Source organism: Pezoporus occidentalis, unplaced genomic scaffold, assembly GCF_034315485.1.
Source record: "Pezoporus occidentalis ecotype Australia unplaced genomic scaffold, CSIRO_AGI_Poc_V1 ctg57, whole genome shotgun sequence".
Lineage (NCBI taxonomy): Eukaryota > Metazoa > Chordata > Aves > Psittaciformes > Psittacidae > Pezoporus > Pezoporus occidentalis.
The window spans coordinates 2741480-2762486 of NW_026915910.1; the positions used below are offsets into that span (position 1 = coordinate 2741480).

Sequence of the window (21007 nt, forward strand, 5' to 3'; positions counted from 1 at the left end):
CACACTCTGCTCCTGGGTTCTCTGCACTTGCGTCTTAGTTTAGAGTCTCATGGTCACAAAAGGAGGGAGTTGGGATTTATCAACCATGCTCAACGAGGACCACTAAGTCCCTGCATTTGTGTGAGTAAATTACTATCCCATGGCATAATCATCAGTTCAGGCTGACATATCCTGGCTATGTTAGCAAACACACTGACTTCTGTGGTTGCTTGTACTGCTGTAATGCAGCTAGTATCAGGGCTGCAGACCAAGTCAAAGCCAACTGCGTCATCAGGACAGTCTAACTGTCCTTGCTTTGCAGTGACAACGTGTCGAAGCTGTCTGTCCTTATGCCTAACCACTATGCTTTGTTTTGCAGGAAAATACAGAGTATCTTCTTCAGAGCCATCCAGCTCTTCCTCTGAAAACACTTCCAAGGCATATTCTTTGCTTAACTGAGGCACTGCAAATGCTAAATCACATAGCTCTGAAAGAACCTCTGCCCTTTCCAAGACGCACACAAAAAGTACCTGTGAGTCATCAAGAAGTGGACTGCTTCATTTTGAGTAAACTGCCTTGGTGCATTCTTCTGGAATAATCATTTCTGGTTAACGTGTAAGGCAGGGAAGCTTTGAGAAGTGGAATTTTACAGGGGCTGCCAATCCCAGAAGAGATGACAGGGATTTGAAGGCCTCTAAGTGCTGGAAAAGACATTTGGGAGTGAAGAATTCTCAGCATTTAAGAGGGTGCTTAGCACTGTGCAGTACTGAGCCATGAGTTACAGTTGTATAGACAGCTGTTGTCCAGTGGTTTTAGTATTTCCCCTATCAACTCTCAGACTGATGCCAAAAGCCTGTGTAGATAGATACACAAGTACCTCACAGCTTGTCTCTTGCCCTCATATAGGAGTTTGGAAAGTGCATAGGGTATAGCGCTCTCCACTTTCTATTTAAGACTTTCTGGAACTAAAGATTCACAAAGAAAAAGATTCATTAAGAATCTCCCTTTCAGATCTTCACTTTTAACTTGGGTAAAACGAAGACCATGATGATTCCTGCATGGTCTTCTTCAGATGGAATGTACTGAAAGCTCTGTACTGAAAGCTCCATGTAGCACTATTTTTGAAGAAAAGGAATCTTTATATCCTTAACTATAGTTGTCCTTCCCTTGATATGTGGTAAGAGGGAGATGGTTACTGCCCTCTACCACAGAGGGAACTGCATTTATCTAATGCATAGTAGTGTTAAGTATGTAAGGAATCTTTTGTGTAAAGTCTGTATGTTTGAGGGTCCTCTCAGAAGAGCATCACACTTGGAGGGCCCAGAGAGTCAACTCTGCAGTGAATGTAAACCACCATGTGCCAGGCAGGATGAAAGGTTTTATAGAAATTATTGCTCTAAGACTGCATTTTTGGAAACAGCTATTTCCAAGACTGTATACCTTTAAAGGCAGGACTCCTGACTAAAGTGGGGGGCTATGAGAGAGCCTGCAAAGTATTTATAGTGCACAAAGATGTTACAAAACTTAATGTAAAATATAGTAGGCGGAATCGTGAAGATTTAGATTTGAGGCCATTATCAAACACTGCTGTTGAGTGGTACAGCCCCATATGGTCACTGGGGAATCAGGCCTGTGTCTACCAGTGGTGAACCCTTTCCCAGGACTCTGGGATGAATCAGGATGTGAAACTCTTGACTACAGTTACAGGCATGTGCAATGGGTTGGTATGGGCAGGTAATGACTGAAAACAATAAACAAGCATCAATCAAATGTACTATTTATATTGAAAGGAATTTCTTTTTCCTTGAAGATGTAGATATAATACTGAAACTTGAGTACAGAGATTAAGAAATATTTGAAAATCCAGAATCTCTTTGAACTCCATGGCCAGTGGAAACTTGAAAATTAGACCTTTTCACATTATTCCAACCAATATTTGCCTTTGGACAGCAATTTGATCTAACTCACTCTGGAAGTAACTTGTGCAATACTGACTTGCTACAGAATCATACAATCCCACTGTGTGGTACATAAGCTCTAAAGTACAAGTCCATGTAGATGGCACAGTCGCACCCACTTTACCTTTGCAGACATTTCATCCCTGAGGTTTCACCACACTGCCCGGTTTAGCTAAGCCTGGGTCTTGACTGTATGTGAATGAAAAATCAGGATGTGATGTGATGCTGAGCTGTCTGGCACTGAAAGCTGTCTTTGGGTGGATCTTGAAAGGCAAGGTCCTTGCCAACATTACAAAAGCCATGACAATTCATGAAAGAGAAGCAGCTCAGAAATTAACTGTGCTGGTCTTAAACACTTGGGGCCAAGGCTTCACTTGTATATACACGGATCAGATATAAGGGAAGAGAAGAAAAAGTGGAAGGAAGTGCTAAATGGTGGAAGAAGGGAAAACAAATGTCCACAACAACGCTATACCCCTCCCAGCAGCAAGAACAAGGCAAGGTGAGAAGTGGGCAGCTGGCCCAGTCCTTCCCTTTGTCTGACCAAAGCCCAGATTCCTGCATTCACCTACCTTCTTGAAGTCAGGGCTGTCATGGGGCTTGTTTCCTGATGATTCTGTCACTCATGTACCTCTCTGCTTAACTGCAAGGCACCGAGTTAAAAACATTGCAACAAAACCCTACCAAGTTCCACTAATCTCTAAAAGGGATTATTCACCTTTTATAGCATTGGATGGAGAACAGTCACTGCCTTGACACCTTCCTCATATATTCCAAATTAGGAAAAACAGTAAAGAAGAGGACTGTGACATACAGGTCTCTGAAGATCAGACATGCCTTCTCTCACATGCTCTGAATAGAGGTTTTGGACTGTGGTGGTTGCTGAACAGCTCTTATATGTGCTTCAAGCTCAGATTTTACCCTCCATTTCTTAAAAGACTTTGGGAACCTTCGATACAAACAATGCAAAGAGCCCAGGACCATTTTAATCCCACTAGAGTGGACAGTGAAAATCAATGTGACTCAGAACTGGGGTTTACAGGTGTGCAGTTCAGATACCTTTTGTTTGGGCCATGAAACCAATTATGTTCTGATCTCTGATGTTTTGATGGCTCAGCAGTCTGGCCAGCATATTCACTCCTTACACTGTCCCAGGAAACATGTCCAGGAAACAGCTGCATTTTGGAAAGGTCAAGTTGGTTCTCAACAACTAACAGGATTCCATGCCATTGAGATGACATGGGGCTGACAGGCAGATTCACACATGGACCGTGTCATTGCCTTAGTACTTTCCTGTTAGAAAACCAGGGTAAAATGTACAAAACAACCTACACAAAATCCAGGATAATTTCTTCTAACACTTTAACACTCTTTCCAAATTCTTTTTAGCTTTTTCCTTGGTATAAGTAGTGCTAATCCTTCTGCAATCTCTTCTTGGATCGTTCCTCCCTTTGCAGGGTAACAAACAGTGCACATCTCAGCCCATTAGGTTTGGGGCTTTTTGTCAGGCAGGAAGGAGGCTTCCCTTTGTTAATTGAACTGGGAAGCAAAAATCAGCCCCAAGGGAAGGGGATAGAGCTGCTGCACAAAGGAAAGAAGAGCTGTGTGTGAAAGGCAGTGTTGGCATCATGGTTGGCCGGTCCCTGCTCACCTGCCTGTCCTGCCCGCAGTCTGGGTGCACCACATCAGCTGTATCCTGTGCTTTACCCTGGCTTTCTAACAGGAAAGTGCTAGAGAATTGTGTGATCTGGGTGTTACCTCTGCCCAGATGCCATCTCCTTGAAAAGGGTGTGCACATTCCACGGGGTGACACTGCTGACTTCTTGTCGGCATTGTACACTGTGCTGCAGGCAGGCCAGGCAGCTCCCTCCCTTCCTTGGGCAGCAGTCCATCTCCCACGGCTGCAGATGGAAGATAAACCAGTGTGTGGGTCAAATGAGAGCTTGTAGGATTTTTCCCACATGCTGTTTGGCAGCAGCAATCACTTCACTCTCAGCAGCGATCTCAGGAGAGGCTCCTGGTTGCCCCTGGTCCAGTACTGCTGGAAGCATTGCCCAAATCATTTAGCCTGCAGCAGTGGTGGCCAGTCAGCCCTGCACTGAGAGCCCCTGTTTAACTGCGTGTTTGCAGCAGCTAGCCGTCCTGGGAAGGTGAGGTGTCGTGTTAACAACAAAGTAAATATGTGTCCATGAGAACCGTCTACTTCCAGTCCCAGCCTTGGGCAGGGAACAGCCACGCAAGAGCCGTCTCACTGTGATGCGCTGAAGTGTTAGAGTCTTACAGCAGCAGATCTGGCAGCAGGGTCAGGAGCAGAGATACATGCGGTTGTTTGCAAGCGGCTGAGTCTTTAAGCTGAAGTCTGAAATGCCCTAGAAATCACTGTGGAAGACTTCTCTACCCCTTTTGCCCCATGAAGCCTGGGCTGCAGACCCCGTTTTGCCCTGGCTAAGTGAACGAGGGCAGGTTCACACCTTTGAGTGACGCCATTGCTGATGAGAAAACCCAAAAGAGAGAGGACAGGCACCTTGCTTGAGAAGTACTGCTGAGACAGCTCCTCCTAGGGGACAGACTAAGTTTAGGGCTGGGAGCTGGCAAAGACGCCCTCGGTTCAAAGCTCAGGCAGTCTGAGCTGTGCCTTTCACATCTCTCCTGTGGCCAAGAGCTGCAAGCAATGCTGATGACACCTGGTGGCTCCAAAGGATCTTCTGTAGGTTACAGGGGTCTTTTGCAGAAGCTAAGAGGATGTGGTGTGTGCATTCCCTATGATCCAGATCTCCAGTCTCCATTACCTTGGACCACTGTTGGTTCCAGTTCAATGCTGTGAGGTAAAATAGGTGGGTAAGGCAAGCAAAGCATCAGCAGCTTCAAACCCATGCCAGGGTTGCAGGGCTGTAATGCAGCTCCACCACCCATACAGGCCTGGGGCACACAAGCAAGACTGAGGTTCTGCACTGAAAGCCTGTGGAAGTTAGAAAGAAAGGGATTTGTTCTCTAACAACGGAATTCCCAGTTCTCATGCAAGTGCTGTTTGTTAAGCAAGGGACAGTTGGAAACAGCTCTTTGCTTTCAGGAAAATGAATGCCCTAAATGCAAGTTTCAACAGGAAATAAAGAGCTACACATGCTTTGGCCTCAAGCAAAAATGACCAACACTTCAGCTACTGTTTGTGTTTGCACACAAAGCAGATCTTTTCCTTCATACAAGAATAAAAATCTCATCTAGAATTTCCAAAAGCCACTTCTCAGAGTGATTTTAGATGGCAAGGCTTATTATAGTCCTTCTCCCAAGGGGTTAGAGTTAGGAGGCCTTCCTGGAACTGACCTGTATTCAGAAGTACAGATTAAACAAGGTCTCATGTTAGAAACTACAGTTAATCAATGCTTCTGAGCAACTTCAGTACAGGTCTATTTAAGGAGCCTAAATATAGATTTTCAGAGCCTTAGAGAGTCATTCTTTCAATATTCTGCTCCAATAGCTGTGAGAAAGCTGCCTTTATTAGATGTGATGTTTGAGAGCCAAGAGATGCCGTCAGCTACATCCTACAGTGACTGATCCCAGGAAGTGTACAAGTTAATTATAACGCAGGCTCACTGGAGAGAGGAACCACCGAAGACTCCAGTGCTTAGCACCTGATTTTTCTTAAGCTTGTAGCTTATGGGCTGAGTGCAGTATTTGCAGTTTACCCATGGTGATTACTTTCATTTGAGCTCCAGGAGTTCCCAAAAACTGCACTTCACCTGTGGCCATGGCACCTTTCATCCATTCCCAAAATGGACTTCTTGAGCAATTTCTGTAAACATTTGTAGAATCTTAACATACGTGCTTCTGTGTGACTTTTTCCAGTGTTTTGAGAGGTTCTACCAGTATTTAAGTTTGAACTGTTGTTGAGAGTAAATGCATGGACTCTCAGCATTGTTGGACTGCTTGCTATTGGATGAATTAAAAAAGAAACATGCAAAGAATACACAAGGAAGGCAGTGTATGAACTTTCATTAGACAACAGTTCTACGTTATGTTCTTTAACTGTGAAGTCTTACAGTGTAAACAGCTATTTGGTTACATCATACATACACACATACATACACTGACTGGTTTTCGACAAGCTGTATTCAAAATTTTTCACTGAAACCCAATGTCTCATGAACTATGGATTAATACCAGGCTGTGATTTATCCTCCTGCAGCTTTTTATCTTCTCACCATCACAGAAATGAGGACGATGGTTAAGACAATGGTTCCAGCAATTCCACCAACTGTCAGTCCCAGGATGTTCCCATGGACCTGCCATGACTGACATCTCTCACCCGTGAAGAAGAAGGCTTGTCCTGATGGACACCTGGGAAAATCAAGTACAGATTAATATGGAACAGGAGTGTTGTCCTGCCCTATAGGTCCACACCAAGGACCTCACACTCAGTATCCCACACTCAGTGGGCAGTTCCCATCAGAGGGGTTCATGTTACAACATCCCCACCTTATTTGGAAGCTACCTACATACCCTGGAAGCACCAGAGAATGGGGTTTCTTTGCCTCCCCTTATGGTTGCTAGTTAAAACTGGTCACAGCAGTAACATGTTTTGCTCCTACTGTTCCTTGAAAACCTAGTGGCTTAGACCTCTGAAATGTGTAGCTCTGAATACTTACTTAATAGCTGCATCATTTGCGTAAGAATTGTAGTGGTTTAAACCCAGCCGGCAACCCAGAACAACACAGCCGCTTGCTCATTGACCCCCAACCCCACCTACTTCCCCCCCCCTCCCAGAGGGGTGGGCAAGTCAAGGCAAGCAGGGAAGAGGTCTGTGGTACCTGCAGCTTGGTCTTCCTTTCACATTCACACAGACTCCATCATTCTGACAAGGGTTTGGGTCACACGGGTCTTGCAGATAAGGCAGCTGGTCTTCAATGGGCTGTATGTCCTGAGCTGCTCTCTTCTGCCTTTCAAGAATGAGACCTTTCCTGAAGGCAGTTTGTTCAGGTCCAACAGGAACTTCAGTGTTATTGAGGTGACTTAGGTCTTTTAAAAAAGGAAAAAGAGGAGACAGACATCAGACAGGAGTGATGCTATATGTAGTATTCTTCATACCAGGGGCTTACAGGCTGCTCTGTGAACTAGAGGGTACTTCTCCATTTTTCCTTTACAGAACTCTTGCCATACAGAGCTCCTGCCATACCACAGCAAGTTCTTCGTATTCAAAACACAAAGTAGAAAATAATAGTTAGGTAAATCAGTGGTATTCTGTATTTCAAAAAATTATGCCAAGTATGGCTGTTCTGTTTGAAAATATGAACAACAGAGATGGCCTTTCATTATGTTCAATGCTTAGAAATGGACACAGCTACTGGTTAGGGTGCTTAAAGCTGTCTCAGAAGTTAACCTTCAGTAACTTATTGCCACTTAGATTCCTCTGAACTCATAGTCACTTTAATCATCATCACCCACCTGAAACTAAGGCACAGAAATGCCTTTAAAAGTTGATGCCCATTAGAAGAGACAACAACTCAAGTGGCAATAGTTACTTGGATGTATGAAAAGAGAAAAGGATCACCAATTTGCTTTTGTAAGAAGAACCAGGAAGAGGGTCTTTACCATTAAATTCCGCAAAAATAATTAGGTCATCATTTTTCAGAAAGCTTTTCCGTCTTAACTGTCTGTGGGATATGAAGCTATTCCACCCCAGGGACACACTTCTATAGCAATTGCATGACACATCAAAATTCCCAACAATTGATGGTTTCTCCCATATTGAGGTTTCATTATCATCTGCAAAGAGAATATAAGTGATGAATAAGAGCCACAAAGTTTGCAGCTGGAAGTGTGACATGCCTTTATTTCTGCATTACAGTGTTAAATGGGACTTCTGCTGTAAAATCAAATTCAGATCTGAAATACCCAAACAAATCACAGAGGACTGACAAATTATGGGTGCCAGCAGATCATCAGATATGGTCTGCATGAAGACTCTTAGTCCATATGAGGGCATTGAAATTCCACAACTCCCCTTTCCTTAAGGACTAACCAAACACAAGTTACCTTCTCATTGTCACCTAAGAAAGAGCTCCCTTCTGTGTAAGGGCATTCCTTACTGTTTTTTTAGGTACCTATGCTTTAGAATTTACCAGATCTTGTTCACTGCAATGGTTCTGTTAAACATATTCACACCTAAGGCTTAAACGCTCCTACTGAAAAGGTGTGTACTAAGCTTCCACTGGAAAAAGCAGCCTACACCCAGCCAAGCAAGACAGGCTTCAGGTGCTGCAGACTGATCTCACAGATATTTTTTTCTTAAATACAGCTACAATGTGAATGCTGTGAATTCAGAGCATGTATGTTCAAATTAGCCAAGTCTCCAAAACGCAGTTTTAACTTAAATTATTGCTGATTTAATAATGGAATACAGCACCCTGCTGTCACTACACCATCCTGTGGTGATATGCCACCTATCATAATGGGCAAAACACAGGTAGGATGGGAATTGCCAGCTCTTAGAACTCTGTATTTAGATTCAAACTTAGATATCCCAGGGACAGTTTATAATAACACCAACCTTCTAGGTGTCATTTTTCACATTAGTTGATCTTTCACAGACAGGAATTCTGAGTTATATGCAAGAAAGTGTCCCAGATTGGGAAATACAGCCAAAGTTGCTCAGCTTTTCAGTCCTATGTTCAATACTCTGACTCAAGTTCCTTGGCTTTCATTTTCATCATTCTTCCAGGCAGACATCACTTACCTGAGCTAACATCATCTGCTCTTGTGGTGAAGCTTCTGCTTGAGGACATCCTTTTCAGGACGTCAGGGTCCTGGTCCAGCACTGTGAGTACAGCTTGGCGGTTCAGAGCTGGCCACTCCAGAACACCATCGTTCTCTCCACTGCACAAGTGAAAGGCAATACGACTGTAGCCACTGATTCTGGAGTGGGGATGCAAACTTATGCCAAAACCATAACCCTCAGGGCTATAAAACCTGGGGCTTTGAATAACATCACTTGATGTGTTTTCAAGGAATTGGCTGAAATTCCGAATGATCCACACAGCTGTGGGACAAGGAGTCTCTGTCAGCATGACATCATCGATAGCAATCCCACCAGATGAAGAGCTAGGGTTGCCCTTTACTCCTTGGAAGAGGTAACGGAACTTCTTCTGAGCATTGAGGGTTACATGGGCAATTTTCCAGTTATAGTCATCATCCGCTTTGGTAAAAGGAAAGTAAAACATTGCCATCAGTATGATTAGTGCTACGATGAAACGGCTTACCCCTAGCCACCCATTCCAACTGCATTTTTGGACAACTGGACCTCTCGCAGAGTCCTGAAGGCTAGAGATCTTAAACTGGTATTGTGATTATTATGTATTCACATAATTACCATTCACATTCACATTACCATCTAAATGCTTTGGAGACATTGTATTAGGAACTCTTCAAACATCAGTGAATGTCAGTCTCTAATGTAACAGGAACAGGCTAAGGGCCGAGTCATAACAAGTGGGTAAGACCCAGTGTGTTAGACTTAACTGCTGTTGCCACTTTCCCAGGGACTTACTCTTCCCTGCAAACTGCTGCAGGTTGATACAGGCAGGTTATCACAGGTCTTGGGTTTTGACACAAGAAAGGCACAGTGCCATGGCTGAATTTGTCCCATTTAGCAAAATCACCTGAAGTGGGAACTCAGTTCAGATTTCCAGAATTACATAAGTTTTTATATTTCCAACCATGCAAAAATCAAGCTGGGGTTCTTAATGAATACAGATGAGCACAGGTATTTACATCTGACCAGCTCACTGTTAGATAATATAGCCAGTGGAGATCTAGTCAACAGATCTCTAGCAGAGTTTGGGTCCATCTCAGTCACTAAGTGTAACATTATTAAGAACATTGTGACTTCTGCTGTCCAGCATCTAAATTACATTATTACAACCCATAGTTTCATTGCTAAATGCCCTTACAGAATGCCAAACTCCATAGCCAACTGCAAGTTATTCTAGTAGCTTTAGGAAAATCTTTTGATTCCTGTGCCAATCCACTTCATTCATGGACTCAGTAAGGCAACGCTTCCCTCCCATCTCTAATACTATAGATTATCCTCATATTACCACAATTACCTTGAAAGGTTTGAATTTTCCTCAACTTGCGAACATTTCCAGTGCCATCATCCTCTTTAAGCCAGATGATCAGCTTGTCAGAAAGGCTTCCTGTGGTTTTATAGAAGAACTGGAGGCACTGCTGAGTTCTCTTTGGATAAAGGATTCGAGACTCCAGGATTGCCACCTCATCTGCCTTACCAGAGCTGGTGCTGAAGTACATGAAATAGCCAGCATCTGCAAAGAAAGCGTGGTGTTACCATCTCCAGATTTCCTGTGGCTGCATGGAGCAAATTTACCATTTCAACTCCACTCTTTTAGTAGGCATAAGTGTAGTACTTAACATGAATAGTAGAGGAAATAGTATGTGATAACCATCCAAAACAGACCAGGATAAGAACAGGACTAGTAGTTTAGCATATGGCTGGCAGCTTATGTCAATGTTGCATTAGTTGGTCTGGTTGGATGTCTCAGGAATGTCAAAGATGTAAGACAAAGTGTTCAGTGCTGACTGCAAGTAATTAGTAGATGTATTTTTTTTTTATTTGATTTATACTCAAGATAATCTAAAGATAAGGTCTTGGAGATTGTATGCTATATTATCTTGTAAAGAGTAAGATAACTTCTTATCAGTGATAAGGCAATAAAAATGCCCTGGGTACAAAACTAGCACTCTTCTGAACTTGCACATGAAGATCTTTTTTACAGCTTGCCCAAGGACATTTCAAAACTCATTTTGAGGAAAATATTTAAGAGTTATTGCCCCTCTAGTTTAATTTCCCACTAACCTTTTCTGAAGTGGTTTTACTTTAAATTTCAAGGGTCTACTTTTATCCTGACATTTACAAGAGATTGAGTGTTTGCACACATATCTTATCTTGGTATCACGTGAACATATTATAGAATCATGGAATAGTTTGGGTTGGAAGGGACCATAAACCTCATCCAGTTCCAACCCCCTGCCAGGGACAGGGACACCTTCCACCAGACCAGGTTGCTCCAACCCCCATCCAACCTGGACTTGAACACTGCCAGGGATGGGGCAGCCACAGCTTCTCTGAGCAACCTGTGCCAAGTCCTCACCTGCTTTAGGCCAGGATTCCCCCACTTTGTACTTAGGCAAAATTTACCAGAAAAGGAACTATTTTTTTGAGCCTGTAGTAGTTTACCCTGTCTAAATAATGACAAATAAGGCCCTTGCTTTTCAGAATTGCCTATTGGGATTTAATCTTTATTCTCTGTTGTAAGCCAGTATGCTGCAGCTGTGACTTTGGCTGGCTCTACCTTTTTCCTCTAAAGACCAGAAAAATTACTGTATGAGAAAGAAAATTATCCTTAAACTTCTATCATAAAATACTTTGTAACTTTCTTCTACCTCCAGAACCAGCACTCCTCAGGCTTAATTTTTCATTTACTTTGCAAACAGAGCAAACAGAACTTTTATGGGTGGCTATGAGGGCCGTTTTATTCAGTAACCCAACTCTTACTCAGACTTGGGAAGTTGCAGTAAATCCTTTTCCAGGTTATATTTAAAAGGTCTTTAGTTAAGATTGTTCTTTGTTCCACTTTATCTTGCTGGTGTGGAAAACATTCCACTATGTTGAAAAAGATTAACAAGAGCAGAAGTGCAACCATAAACTGACACATGGCCAAGACATATGAAAACGAAAAGGGCTTTTTGCTTAACTAGAAATGCTACAACTCGGCTGTTTGCTAGGTAGTATCTTAAATACGGTCCTATACTCCTGTGTTTTCAGAGTAGCCGATGCTGGGTTTTCTCAAGGGTTGACTGCAATAACAGGTTCAGAAAAGATTTTAAAGATGCTGTATTTAAAACACACCATACCAGTACAGACATACACAAAGGACCATTACTCCAGCTAACCCCTTTTCCACGGGAAAGCATTCTGTTTAGCTTACCTCTACAATGCCCAGAAAGTGTGTGGTCATCCTGCCCTGCAGCACTGCTCTGCTGATGTACCCAGTCTAAATCATCTTTGGTGCCCTGAATCATGCCACAGATATTTTCAATCTCAAAAGAACACTGGTCCAAAAAAGTGTGAGTTGAAGCTGAAAAGCAATGCACACTCAGTTACTTTAGAAGTAGTATTTCATTACAATTTCTGCTCCAATTTTAGGGTGTTTTGTTTAAAGCAGTATAGACATCCAGTAAAAAAGACAACCCACAGCACAGGCAAGCCCAAAGACTCAAAAGAGGACAGATATGATTCCTGGAGGGATTCCCTGCATAAAGGTAACAAGAGTTGACCACTTTGCAGAAGGTTAAACTCCCATGCGGCAGCTGAAACACAGTGAGTTCTGGTGGCTGTCTTTGTGCCTGCTTGCAAGCCTTGGATAAACAAGTCACTTTGTGAACAATGCTGCTGTATTCAACCATTCCTCAGCTGGAGGTTATGGTTCTGCATGGCTTACTTGTCTGCTTGGTGAGTAGGAGCACTGTTCTTCCACTTCAAGCAAAGTCCACTCAGTTACCTTGGACCAGTCCAGCTGAATTTGCTACAAATTGATGCTTCTGTTGACAGATCATGGGGACAATAACTCTCACTAATAATAACATGTGGTGATAACATCTTCAACCAGCTTAGCAACCAACTAGACAGTGTGGTACTCTAGACTTAGCCCATCTCAGGTGCAAAATAATCTAATAAAAACCAAACATCAGTAACAAAAGGAAGAAGTATAGTTGCATTCATGTCAAAAAACCCACAATGAAGCTGCCCAAACACTAGCAGAACATAGCTACACATCTGAACCCCTAGGAGCAACACAGAAGAAAAGATGTGAATGGATTGACTTTCATTGAGTAATCAAACTTTTACAAAAGTAATGAAAGTAGCAGAGCTAAAGAGAGGGGTGAGGAAGGAATAAACCGTTTTGGTCTTTACACCACAGGTCCTCTCCCATACTTCCCCACAAGCATCCGAGAAAAGTTTTTGTCATTTCAGAGCTATAAGGGAGGTGAACCAGCCAGGCTCAAGTACCAACAAAGAAACAGTTTGCCATGGTTACATTACGACTTACTGCAGTTATACATTCGATTCAGTCTTTCCAGGTCAATGGCACTGAAGTCTAGACGTTGTCCAATTACATTATCGAATTCTGGTATCTTTGCTGTGATCGTGGGGATGCTTTCATTTTTGTTAAATGAAAATGGTTGATAGTGCATCAGTGATTCGTAGTCATACGGGGTGTTCAGGTCAGTGATGGAGCTGTCCTCGTATTTCACAAAATTGTGCTCTCTGTCTGGTAAAAGAACAGAAAAGTGCTTCATGCTTAGAGAAATTGGAAAGAAAATGGCTTTTGCATGACCCCTTGGATACAGTTTTATGAAGCAGAATTTATACATACAAAAGCAGTTACTTTACAATGAAATATCCAAATTTAGCAAGATTTGCTTATGAAGTCATTTGGATGACAAAGCAGTGTCTTTAGATTGCAATTCTCACTCTTATATGTGTCTTCAGTAAGTTCAAAATCAAATATCAATGTTCTGTAAGGAATGGGATATACAGGAGGTCAGATTAGACTGTCTGATAGTAAGCATTCTAAGGAATTGAATTTAAGGATTAATGTGCTCCAATCTAGAGCCTGTGAATATTGATGCAAATATTAGATCACATATGGACAAGGAGAGGCCCTGGAGCCCTCCAATCATTAAGGAGACAAGTATGACACTCCTGGAATGGCTCCAGGTTCTGTTCTTGTTTGAAGCAAAGAACACATTAGCAATGGAGGTGGCAGGATGTTTTTATCCTAGATTGACAATATTGCCATGATATTTTTATTGAAATGTCTTTTAGAAACACGTTTCTCATGGTTTCTTGGCCAAGTAATTTCTCCTTAGGAAAAGTTTTTCATTATGAAGATGTCTGCTAGGACAAAGAAAGTGAGCCACTTCACAGACTTTGGTATGAAGTATAAAGAGACTTTCTCCAAGAACAAAAAGCACATGACTGGACTGGTGGATAATTACAGCTTCTCTGTGTAAAGACTGCCCTTCCCTTCTGCAAGTCCATTCTGTGTGCAAAGGTCTTCAGTCCAAGGTCTGAGATTGTATAAGAACTTGTGATTGTTTTCTTACAGGTACTTGAATCACATCTTTTATCTAAAAGAGTGAGAATCTTGCTGATTGAGTGCTATCACTTTTAATAGCTGGGGAAAGTATCTTGGCAGAGCACAGGCTTGTGTAATGATCATTACCAGGCAAAGGGTAACTTCTGTGTGTTTTTAAGAGAAATAAACCATACTTCGAGGTGGCATTTTCATTAGGCTGTCCTGTGGGTTTTCTCTGAAGTCTATCAGGCTTATTAGATTTTCTGTCAACGGCAACATGAACAGAAGATCTCTTCTTGCCAGCCAGCTATCTGCATTGCAGTTTATGAGAATTCATTACGGCAAAACCTGTTACCATGCTGTTAAATCTGGGGTTGCTGATCAGAATTATGGGAACAGATGTTCACAGCCCCACACCAGAGAGCACCATCATATCAGCCTTATTCCCCTTTAGAGGAACAGGCATCTTTCAAATGACTATAGCAGAAGTTTTCTACTTAACAAACTTGCCTAACTGGAAAATGAGCTTTTACAGTAATGGATGGAAACCTACAGAACTGACTGTAGTGATATCAGGACAGCTCCAGGACAGAGTCACACTGAAGTCCATCAGCTTTATCATTTTCTTAGCGTTCCAGATTTGTAACTACTGAATACACCACAGATAACATTAGGAGGATTCAATGACGTATTCTTTTGGAGGAGGAAAAAAAAAAAAAGCATGGAGAATTGGCACTGTTTTGTAGAGCTTTTCCATACCTCTGTACATCATGGAGCCCACAGCAGTGCATTATAAGTACATTGTAAAACTTCTTGCTTTAGAAGTAGTTAGTTACAGTATGCAGAAAAAAAGGGGTCCAAAAGTCAGAGTCTAGATATTATTAACATCATCATTATCTTCATCACCACGACCCAAGATAAGATCAAGTTAGTAATAACCTGAATTGGTTTTAGCGCTAATCCTAACAATAAAAATGGTCTGAAAAATCAATATCCCCATTCTATCTACTGCTTAGCCACCCCAAAAGACATTACAGACTACTGAGTAAAGGCAAGTAGTAATGCACAAGAGCATTCAACTTGGAACAATTTAAAATATCAGATACTGCTCTTAGAGGTCAGCAGAAACTGCTCATACCATCAGTTCTTACCTATCCAAAAAAGAACACAGCATTCTCTGAATCTTGTTCCTTTCTGATGACTATTTTTCATGTAGTTTTCACTTATTTGCAAAGATGGTGAGTGCCTAACTCTGAAGACTGAAGAGATGAGCTTGTTCATGCAGAGTACGAGCAATGGCAGGGCACCTTTGCTGCACTGCTGCCATTACTGGCATTGCAAAGCACCACCACTGGGAACAAGAGTTTACAGCTGGTGTCTTTGCCAGCATGCCTTTCAGATTTTGTTATAGACTCCCATTCACTCTTCTTCAAATAAGTGATCATTAAGTTGTACAGAACCGTTCTCATAGGAGACAGCAGGACGAACTGCCTGGGAACCAGGGGAACTGTGGAGACTCTACTGAAACTCATAAAGCCACTGAATCTGGTGATACTAAACCTGAAAGCAAGATCCTGCAGCAGTAGAGCAGGATAGAGCTCTGGTTTATGTGTCCCATCTGATGTAATAACTTTGAGTCTTCTCCATGTTCAAAGTAAATCTTTCCAGTTTCAGGAAAGCCTGAATCTCTGAGTATAAAAATCTTTCATATTTTGAGAGGACCTTCGATTAAAGAAAAGCCACCTCAAAGCTCGCCATCCCACTAAGTTTACAACTTATATTACACGGCAAGAGAAAACAGACTCATGGGGAGGGGAAGCAATTTGCTCAAAATCAGAGAGCAGACCAGTCCTGGAGCCAAGGGGAAATAAAGTCCTCTGACTTCCAAGTAGGGCCTCTCTCTTCTGGCCTTAGACAGTCTCTGGTCAAAGACCAGAGAAGTCGTAGCAAAATCCCACTACATGTACTGACTGATTTACAGTGGTCTCCGGTGTGGCCCAGTCTTTCTGAAATCATAACTTTAAGAAAGTCTTAAAATCTAGGTGGGAAAATAAGATAGCAATGAATCCACACTTGACAAAATCTGACTTGTAAGTCAAAACCCACCTTCAATAATTTCATCCCACCAGATCGTCACATAGTCATCCCGGTCCGTCCTCGACTGCTCGTGATAAAATCCTAAAGCATGCAGGACCTCATGTTCCACAATTGCTCTGTAGTCACACCCTGCCCCAATAGAGAGGCTCTGTCCTGTCTGCTGGTCCCCCACTAGGGACCAACACCTGAGAAAGAGAAAGATTTTATTGTCTGTTAAGTAGTGTTTTCTCTAATTTATTTAAGTTCTCAGTCTGCTCATTGTATTTAAAGTAATATCCAAAAGGTTTAAATATAAAAGAAGTTACATAAATCATTAGTTAGATGCTGACCTTGATATTTTACAGATACTCTACTCTGAAAGCAGACTAAAACCCTAAAACATACTCACTATTGCTTGCATGAGGCTAGCAATACTACAATAAACTGGCTTTCCACAGCTTTTTTTTGAACTGTCTTACAAAGATTTCAAACCCTAAATTTTGGTTATTCACATCCTTGGTAAGCTAAGAGAATGTACATGGGGGTCAATTCACCCACCACTGAAATGGAAAGCAACCCTAGGCGGGAAAGTGGAAGCAGTTGGTGAAAACTCAGCAATGCTGAGATTCACCTCATCAAAGAGTAACCATATACCCATTCCAAGTTCATCATCTAAATATCCTCTGCAGTCAGCAGAGGGAGGCAGCTGTTTGCAAGCTTTGTGTGTAAGAAGATAAGATATATTGCTTGCTTGGTGGCCTCTTTTTCTCTGCTGACAACAAACTTAGACTAAACTTTCAGACTCTTAAAGTCAAGTGAAATGAATTCCAGGCTGATTCTCCACAGCAAAACTAAACAGAAGTTGGTATAACCCTTACCCGCTCTCTTTTGTAAAGAATATGAAGGTGCTCTCTCCTTCATAAGGCTTAAAATCAACGCAAGACTTAAGACGGAACATTTCAAATGCCTGGAGTATTACCCCTTTGGCATTCAGATCTGGAAAACATGCATCAGGAGAGTATCTTTAGTACAACACACACTGCAGATCATTCATTCTGAAGAGATAAAATATGCACACAGATATACATGTAGGACCAAAAGAAAGATGATTGAAAGAAAAATGGAAAAGAAAAATTAATTTGATTAAATTATGTTTTGTTATGATAGCTGTAGAAGAAAAAAAAAAAGGGTTTGATATAAAGGAGCCATCTAGTTATTAGTGAATTTGAATGGGAGAGAACCAGTTCTGAAAAAGACAGGGTTTTTTTATCACAGTGACACCAGTGCAGATAAGGATGGGAACTAAAATCTGCATAAAGTATTTGCATTACCTAGGTTATCAGCCAGAATATAGGGAATGGGGAACTTCCATCTGTAGCTCTCATTTCTTAGGGCATTTAAGGGTTTTATCTGAAAAGGAAATTAGCAGCTGGTGATGCATCTGTGGTAAGGATATAGGCTGATTTGTACCAAAAAAATACAATTAGGATAAATGATAAATATAAAATTTTTAATTACTTACAGGGAGCCAGATATCACCCTGAAAGAGGTCCAGTCCAGCAGCTGAAAAGTAATTTAATGAAAGATAATGTAAATGAAATATTAAATATTGACTGTATTTCATCTCATAAACCATATTGAGCTTACTTATAGAAGACAAATGTCCTTGGGCATTTACAGAAAATAAAGAAGGACCAGCATCTTCATTCTGATAAAGGCCTAAAAGTAACAGTAGTTTCTACTCAATATTTGCTACCCAGCGATGGCTGCACTTCTGGTGGCAGAAATCTGGTGGAAACCATTATCCTTGTCTAGTTTGATCACCTCTTGCTTGCTATCAGTCAGTCATACCATGAGACAGTGCTCTAGAGAATATGGTAATATTGAGTAATGCATCAGGAAGAATATCATACAGTGCAAAATTATCAAAGGAGATATGGAAATTTGTATTACAAGAAATATAAAAGTAGAGGAAGACAGTAGAGTGTTGTCCTGTTAAACCACAAGTCTGTTGTATCTTTTCTATTTGATTTCCTTACCACTTATTCAGAAGCTCAATAAACATGTAAGCTCTCTTCCACTTTGTAAAACTTCTATATAATTATATAGAAAAAATATAGAAAGGGGGGAAAAATGCTAGTGGAACTTAGAGCTTTTCCAATCGATACAGCGTGATACTGCCTTACATCATGGATCCTGTCCAAACTTCAAAAATGAAAGACATCTGCATCCCATGTTTACACAGGGATACAGTACTAGGATAGGTTTACATGTTATATCCAGAGGATGGTAATTCAGAGCTCACTAAATTATATTTCTCCTGTTACCATGAACTACCTGACCAGCAGTCACCCATGTCTTTTTTACCACACTGAAAAATTCATTATTTTGCTCATAATTTTTCAGGTTTTACAAGAATTTAGATATGAACTCACCTAAGTTTATATCTGGAATGTCACTGATTGTCTCACCACCATCAACATCTGCTGCTGCAAGACAGACAAAAAATCATGTGTTCAGATGTGGTGGCACACAGCAAGCAGATGAAAATGCTTCAAAACTCAAAACAGCTCATAGATCACTTACCAGCTTCACGGGAGAGGTGCCTGACCTGAAAGAGAATAAAATACACCCATTATAAGGTAAGAGATGTCTGTGGACTGAAAGGACCCTATAGAAGTGTCCTGGGTTCAGCAGTAGCAGTCAAAACACAGCACTGCACCAGCTACCACAAAGGAGAAACATGACTGCTACTGCTGAACCCAGGACAAGAAGTCAGGTTTCTACTTACAGAGACTGGAGTAGCATAAAGAAAGTGTAATAGAAGCACTAGGCAGAGTGGGAAGATGTTGGAGCTCATTTTTGCAATGGAAAAAGAAGCTGGTCCCTCTCATCTCTGGCAATATATAAAGCATGCTGCTGAGCTTTCCACAGAACATCAGCCAACCAGCTTCTATCTTTCCACCTTTGCAATATTATTATAACATCAAGATTTTCTTTGTAAATGGCACGTGACGGCATTGTTGTTATTGATTACCAAAGTCCATATATATATATATATATTACAAAGAGGAATGTGATAACTTCATGTCTTCAGTGCACTTGGTGAAAGTCTTACCCAGACTTTGTGTACAATCTCAATTTGGTCCAAAGTTGCTGACTCCTTCCACCGTGCTTATTATTTGTCAGCATTATGATCGCAGCCACACAGGAGGAAAGCCAAATGCTGAAGCAGAATTATTGTAGGTTTATAGCACTCCAGTGACATTAGAATTTGGCCCAATGCTGTTTTCAAGTAATAATTAACATCACATTGTAAAGATTAGAGATCATAGAATCATAGAATAGTAAGGGTTGGAAAGGACCTTAAGATCATCTAGTTCCAACCCCCCTGCCATGGGCATAAAAGAGAGATTGTTATGAATGCCCTGACAGTGTTTTTCCACAGCTGATCCCATCCCAGGACTGATGCCCCAGTACACAAATGGCCATTCTTTGCCTCCATAGACAGTTACATATATCAGTAAATACTTGGCCTTCCAGCCTGATGTTTCTTTCATTTGTGGTGGACTTCAGAGATGATAAACTCTTGTCCTCCACTTTGCTATCTTCTTTCTCAGGAACATGTATCAGAGAAGTATGTGGGCTAACTGAGCAAGGCTCCAGAAAGCTCTAGGTCTCCCACAGGTCCTGCATCATACCTGTTACCCACTTGCAAATGTCCCATGTTCCGTGGAGTGTCTCAATGCCTTCAACTTAGGCAATTGAATCCTATTTCCTCATTTCACATCTGAAATTACAAGGAATGAAGGTGAAGATGTTCACCTCTATGCTCAGCAATAAAGTAGGAAAAGGCTTGTAGCACGACATAACCACCTACAGCACAATATAGAGAGCTTGAGTAGGAAGACAAGAAGTGCTGTGGAGGTGCCTCACACACGGCTTCCACTACCAGCAAAAGACAAGCATTTTTCAAGATAAATCGTGTAAAGGCTGTTTTCACAGTTGAGCAAAGAGAGTCAAAACACAGCAAAAAGTCCATGATTTGCAGATATGTAGCAGTAGACATGAGAAAGGAACAAAAAACTGGAGCAAAATCAAAGTATTCTTAAAACATTTGGGTTTTAGTCCCCTTAACTTAAAAATTACCCAAAAGAACTAAAGAGAATGTCTATAAATAAGCATTCTGTAGGCATAAATTTGAGTTTGTAGAGGACTACGGTTATGCGGCCATCTCATGGGAAGAAGGGGAAACTGGAAGGGAGGAGAGCTGCAGGCATGCATGGCAGGGGATCCTGGGGTTACTGAGGTGTAAGGGTACTGGGGTGATAGAGTAGAGGGCCTGGGTCAGAAGTGATCTGAAAGCAGGGCTGGGAGGTGAGGGGAGAGGGTGGAAAAGTTTGTGGAGAAGGAGGAGGCATGGAGCAGATCCCCAGTGGTTGGACAGAAACAATTCCCAACCTCCATCAGGGAGCAGTGTAACACTGCTCTTGATATCAAAATTAGTATTCAGATGCAGACTAGAACCTTATAAATGTGACCATACTCAATCTAATACCTAGAAATTAAGCTGAACCCATTTATAACTGGAGACTAAATGCAGTCTCCTAACCAGTCATAAAAATTCTTAACTACAATTTCACTCAGTAGCTGCAAATGTTCTGGAGACCACTGGCATCTATTTGACACAGTGAAACTGAATTTCCCACAGTGAACTGCTCCTGGTACAAAGCACTGTTCAGGGAAAGCACAAAGAGCCCTCAGCTGCTTTTCTTATTGCTGAAGGGGACTTGGGAGCACTGCTGGGTGCCCTACATAACCTGCAGAAAAGCTGGGCCATTC

General features: G+C 41.7%; 2 protein-coding genes across 2 annotated transcripts in view; one reads left to right on the forward strand and one right to left on the reverse strand.

Moving 5' to 3' along the window:
* ADGRF5 (adhesion G protein-coupled receptor F5) overlaps positions 1 to 1753 on the forward strand; it is a 32340-nt gene extending 30587 nt beyond the window's left edge. Inside the window, exon 21 of the mRNA XM_062638457.1 lies at positions 359 to 1753. Within this exon, the coding sequence (XP_062494441.1) occupies positions 359 to 438 (80 nt within the window). The 3' untranslated portion in view covers positions 439 to 1753. The remainder of the gene's footprint in view (positions 1 to 358) is intronic.
* A 4251-nt stretch (positions 1754 to 6004) lies between these two features.
* MEP1A (meprin A subunit alpha) lies at positions 6005 to 19563 on the reverse strand. Its single transcript, XM_062638458.1, has 14 exons — positions 18957 to 19563; positions 18752 to 18776; positions 18601 to 18654; positions 17688 to 17728; positions 17497 to 17575; positions 17044 to 17161; positions 16192 to 16371; positions 13058 to 13275; positions 11936 to 12085; positions 10037 to 10252; positions 8668 to 9126; positions 7524 to 7697; positions 6743 to 6950; positions 6005 to 6272 (listed from the first exon to the last, which is right to left on the reverse strand). Exons 1-14 carry the CDS (start codon positions 19023 to 19025, stop codon positions 6125 to 6127), a joined length of 2139 nt encoding a protein of 712 aa, XP_062494442.1. The 5' UTR covers positions 19026 to 19563; the 3' UTR covers positions 6005 to 6124.
* Positions 19564 to 21007: the final 1444 nt, after the last annotated feature.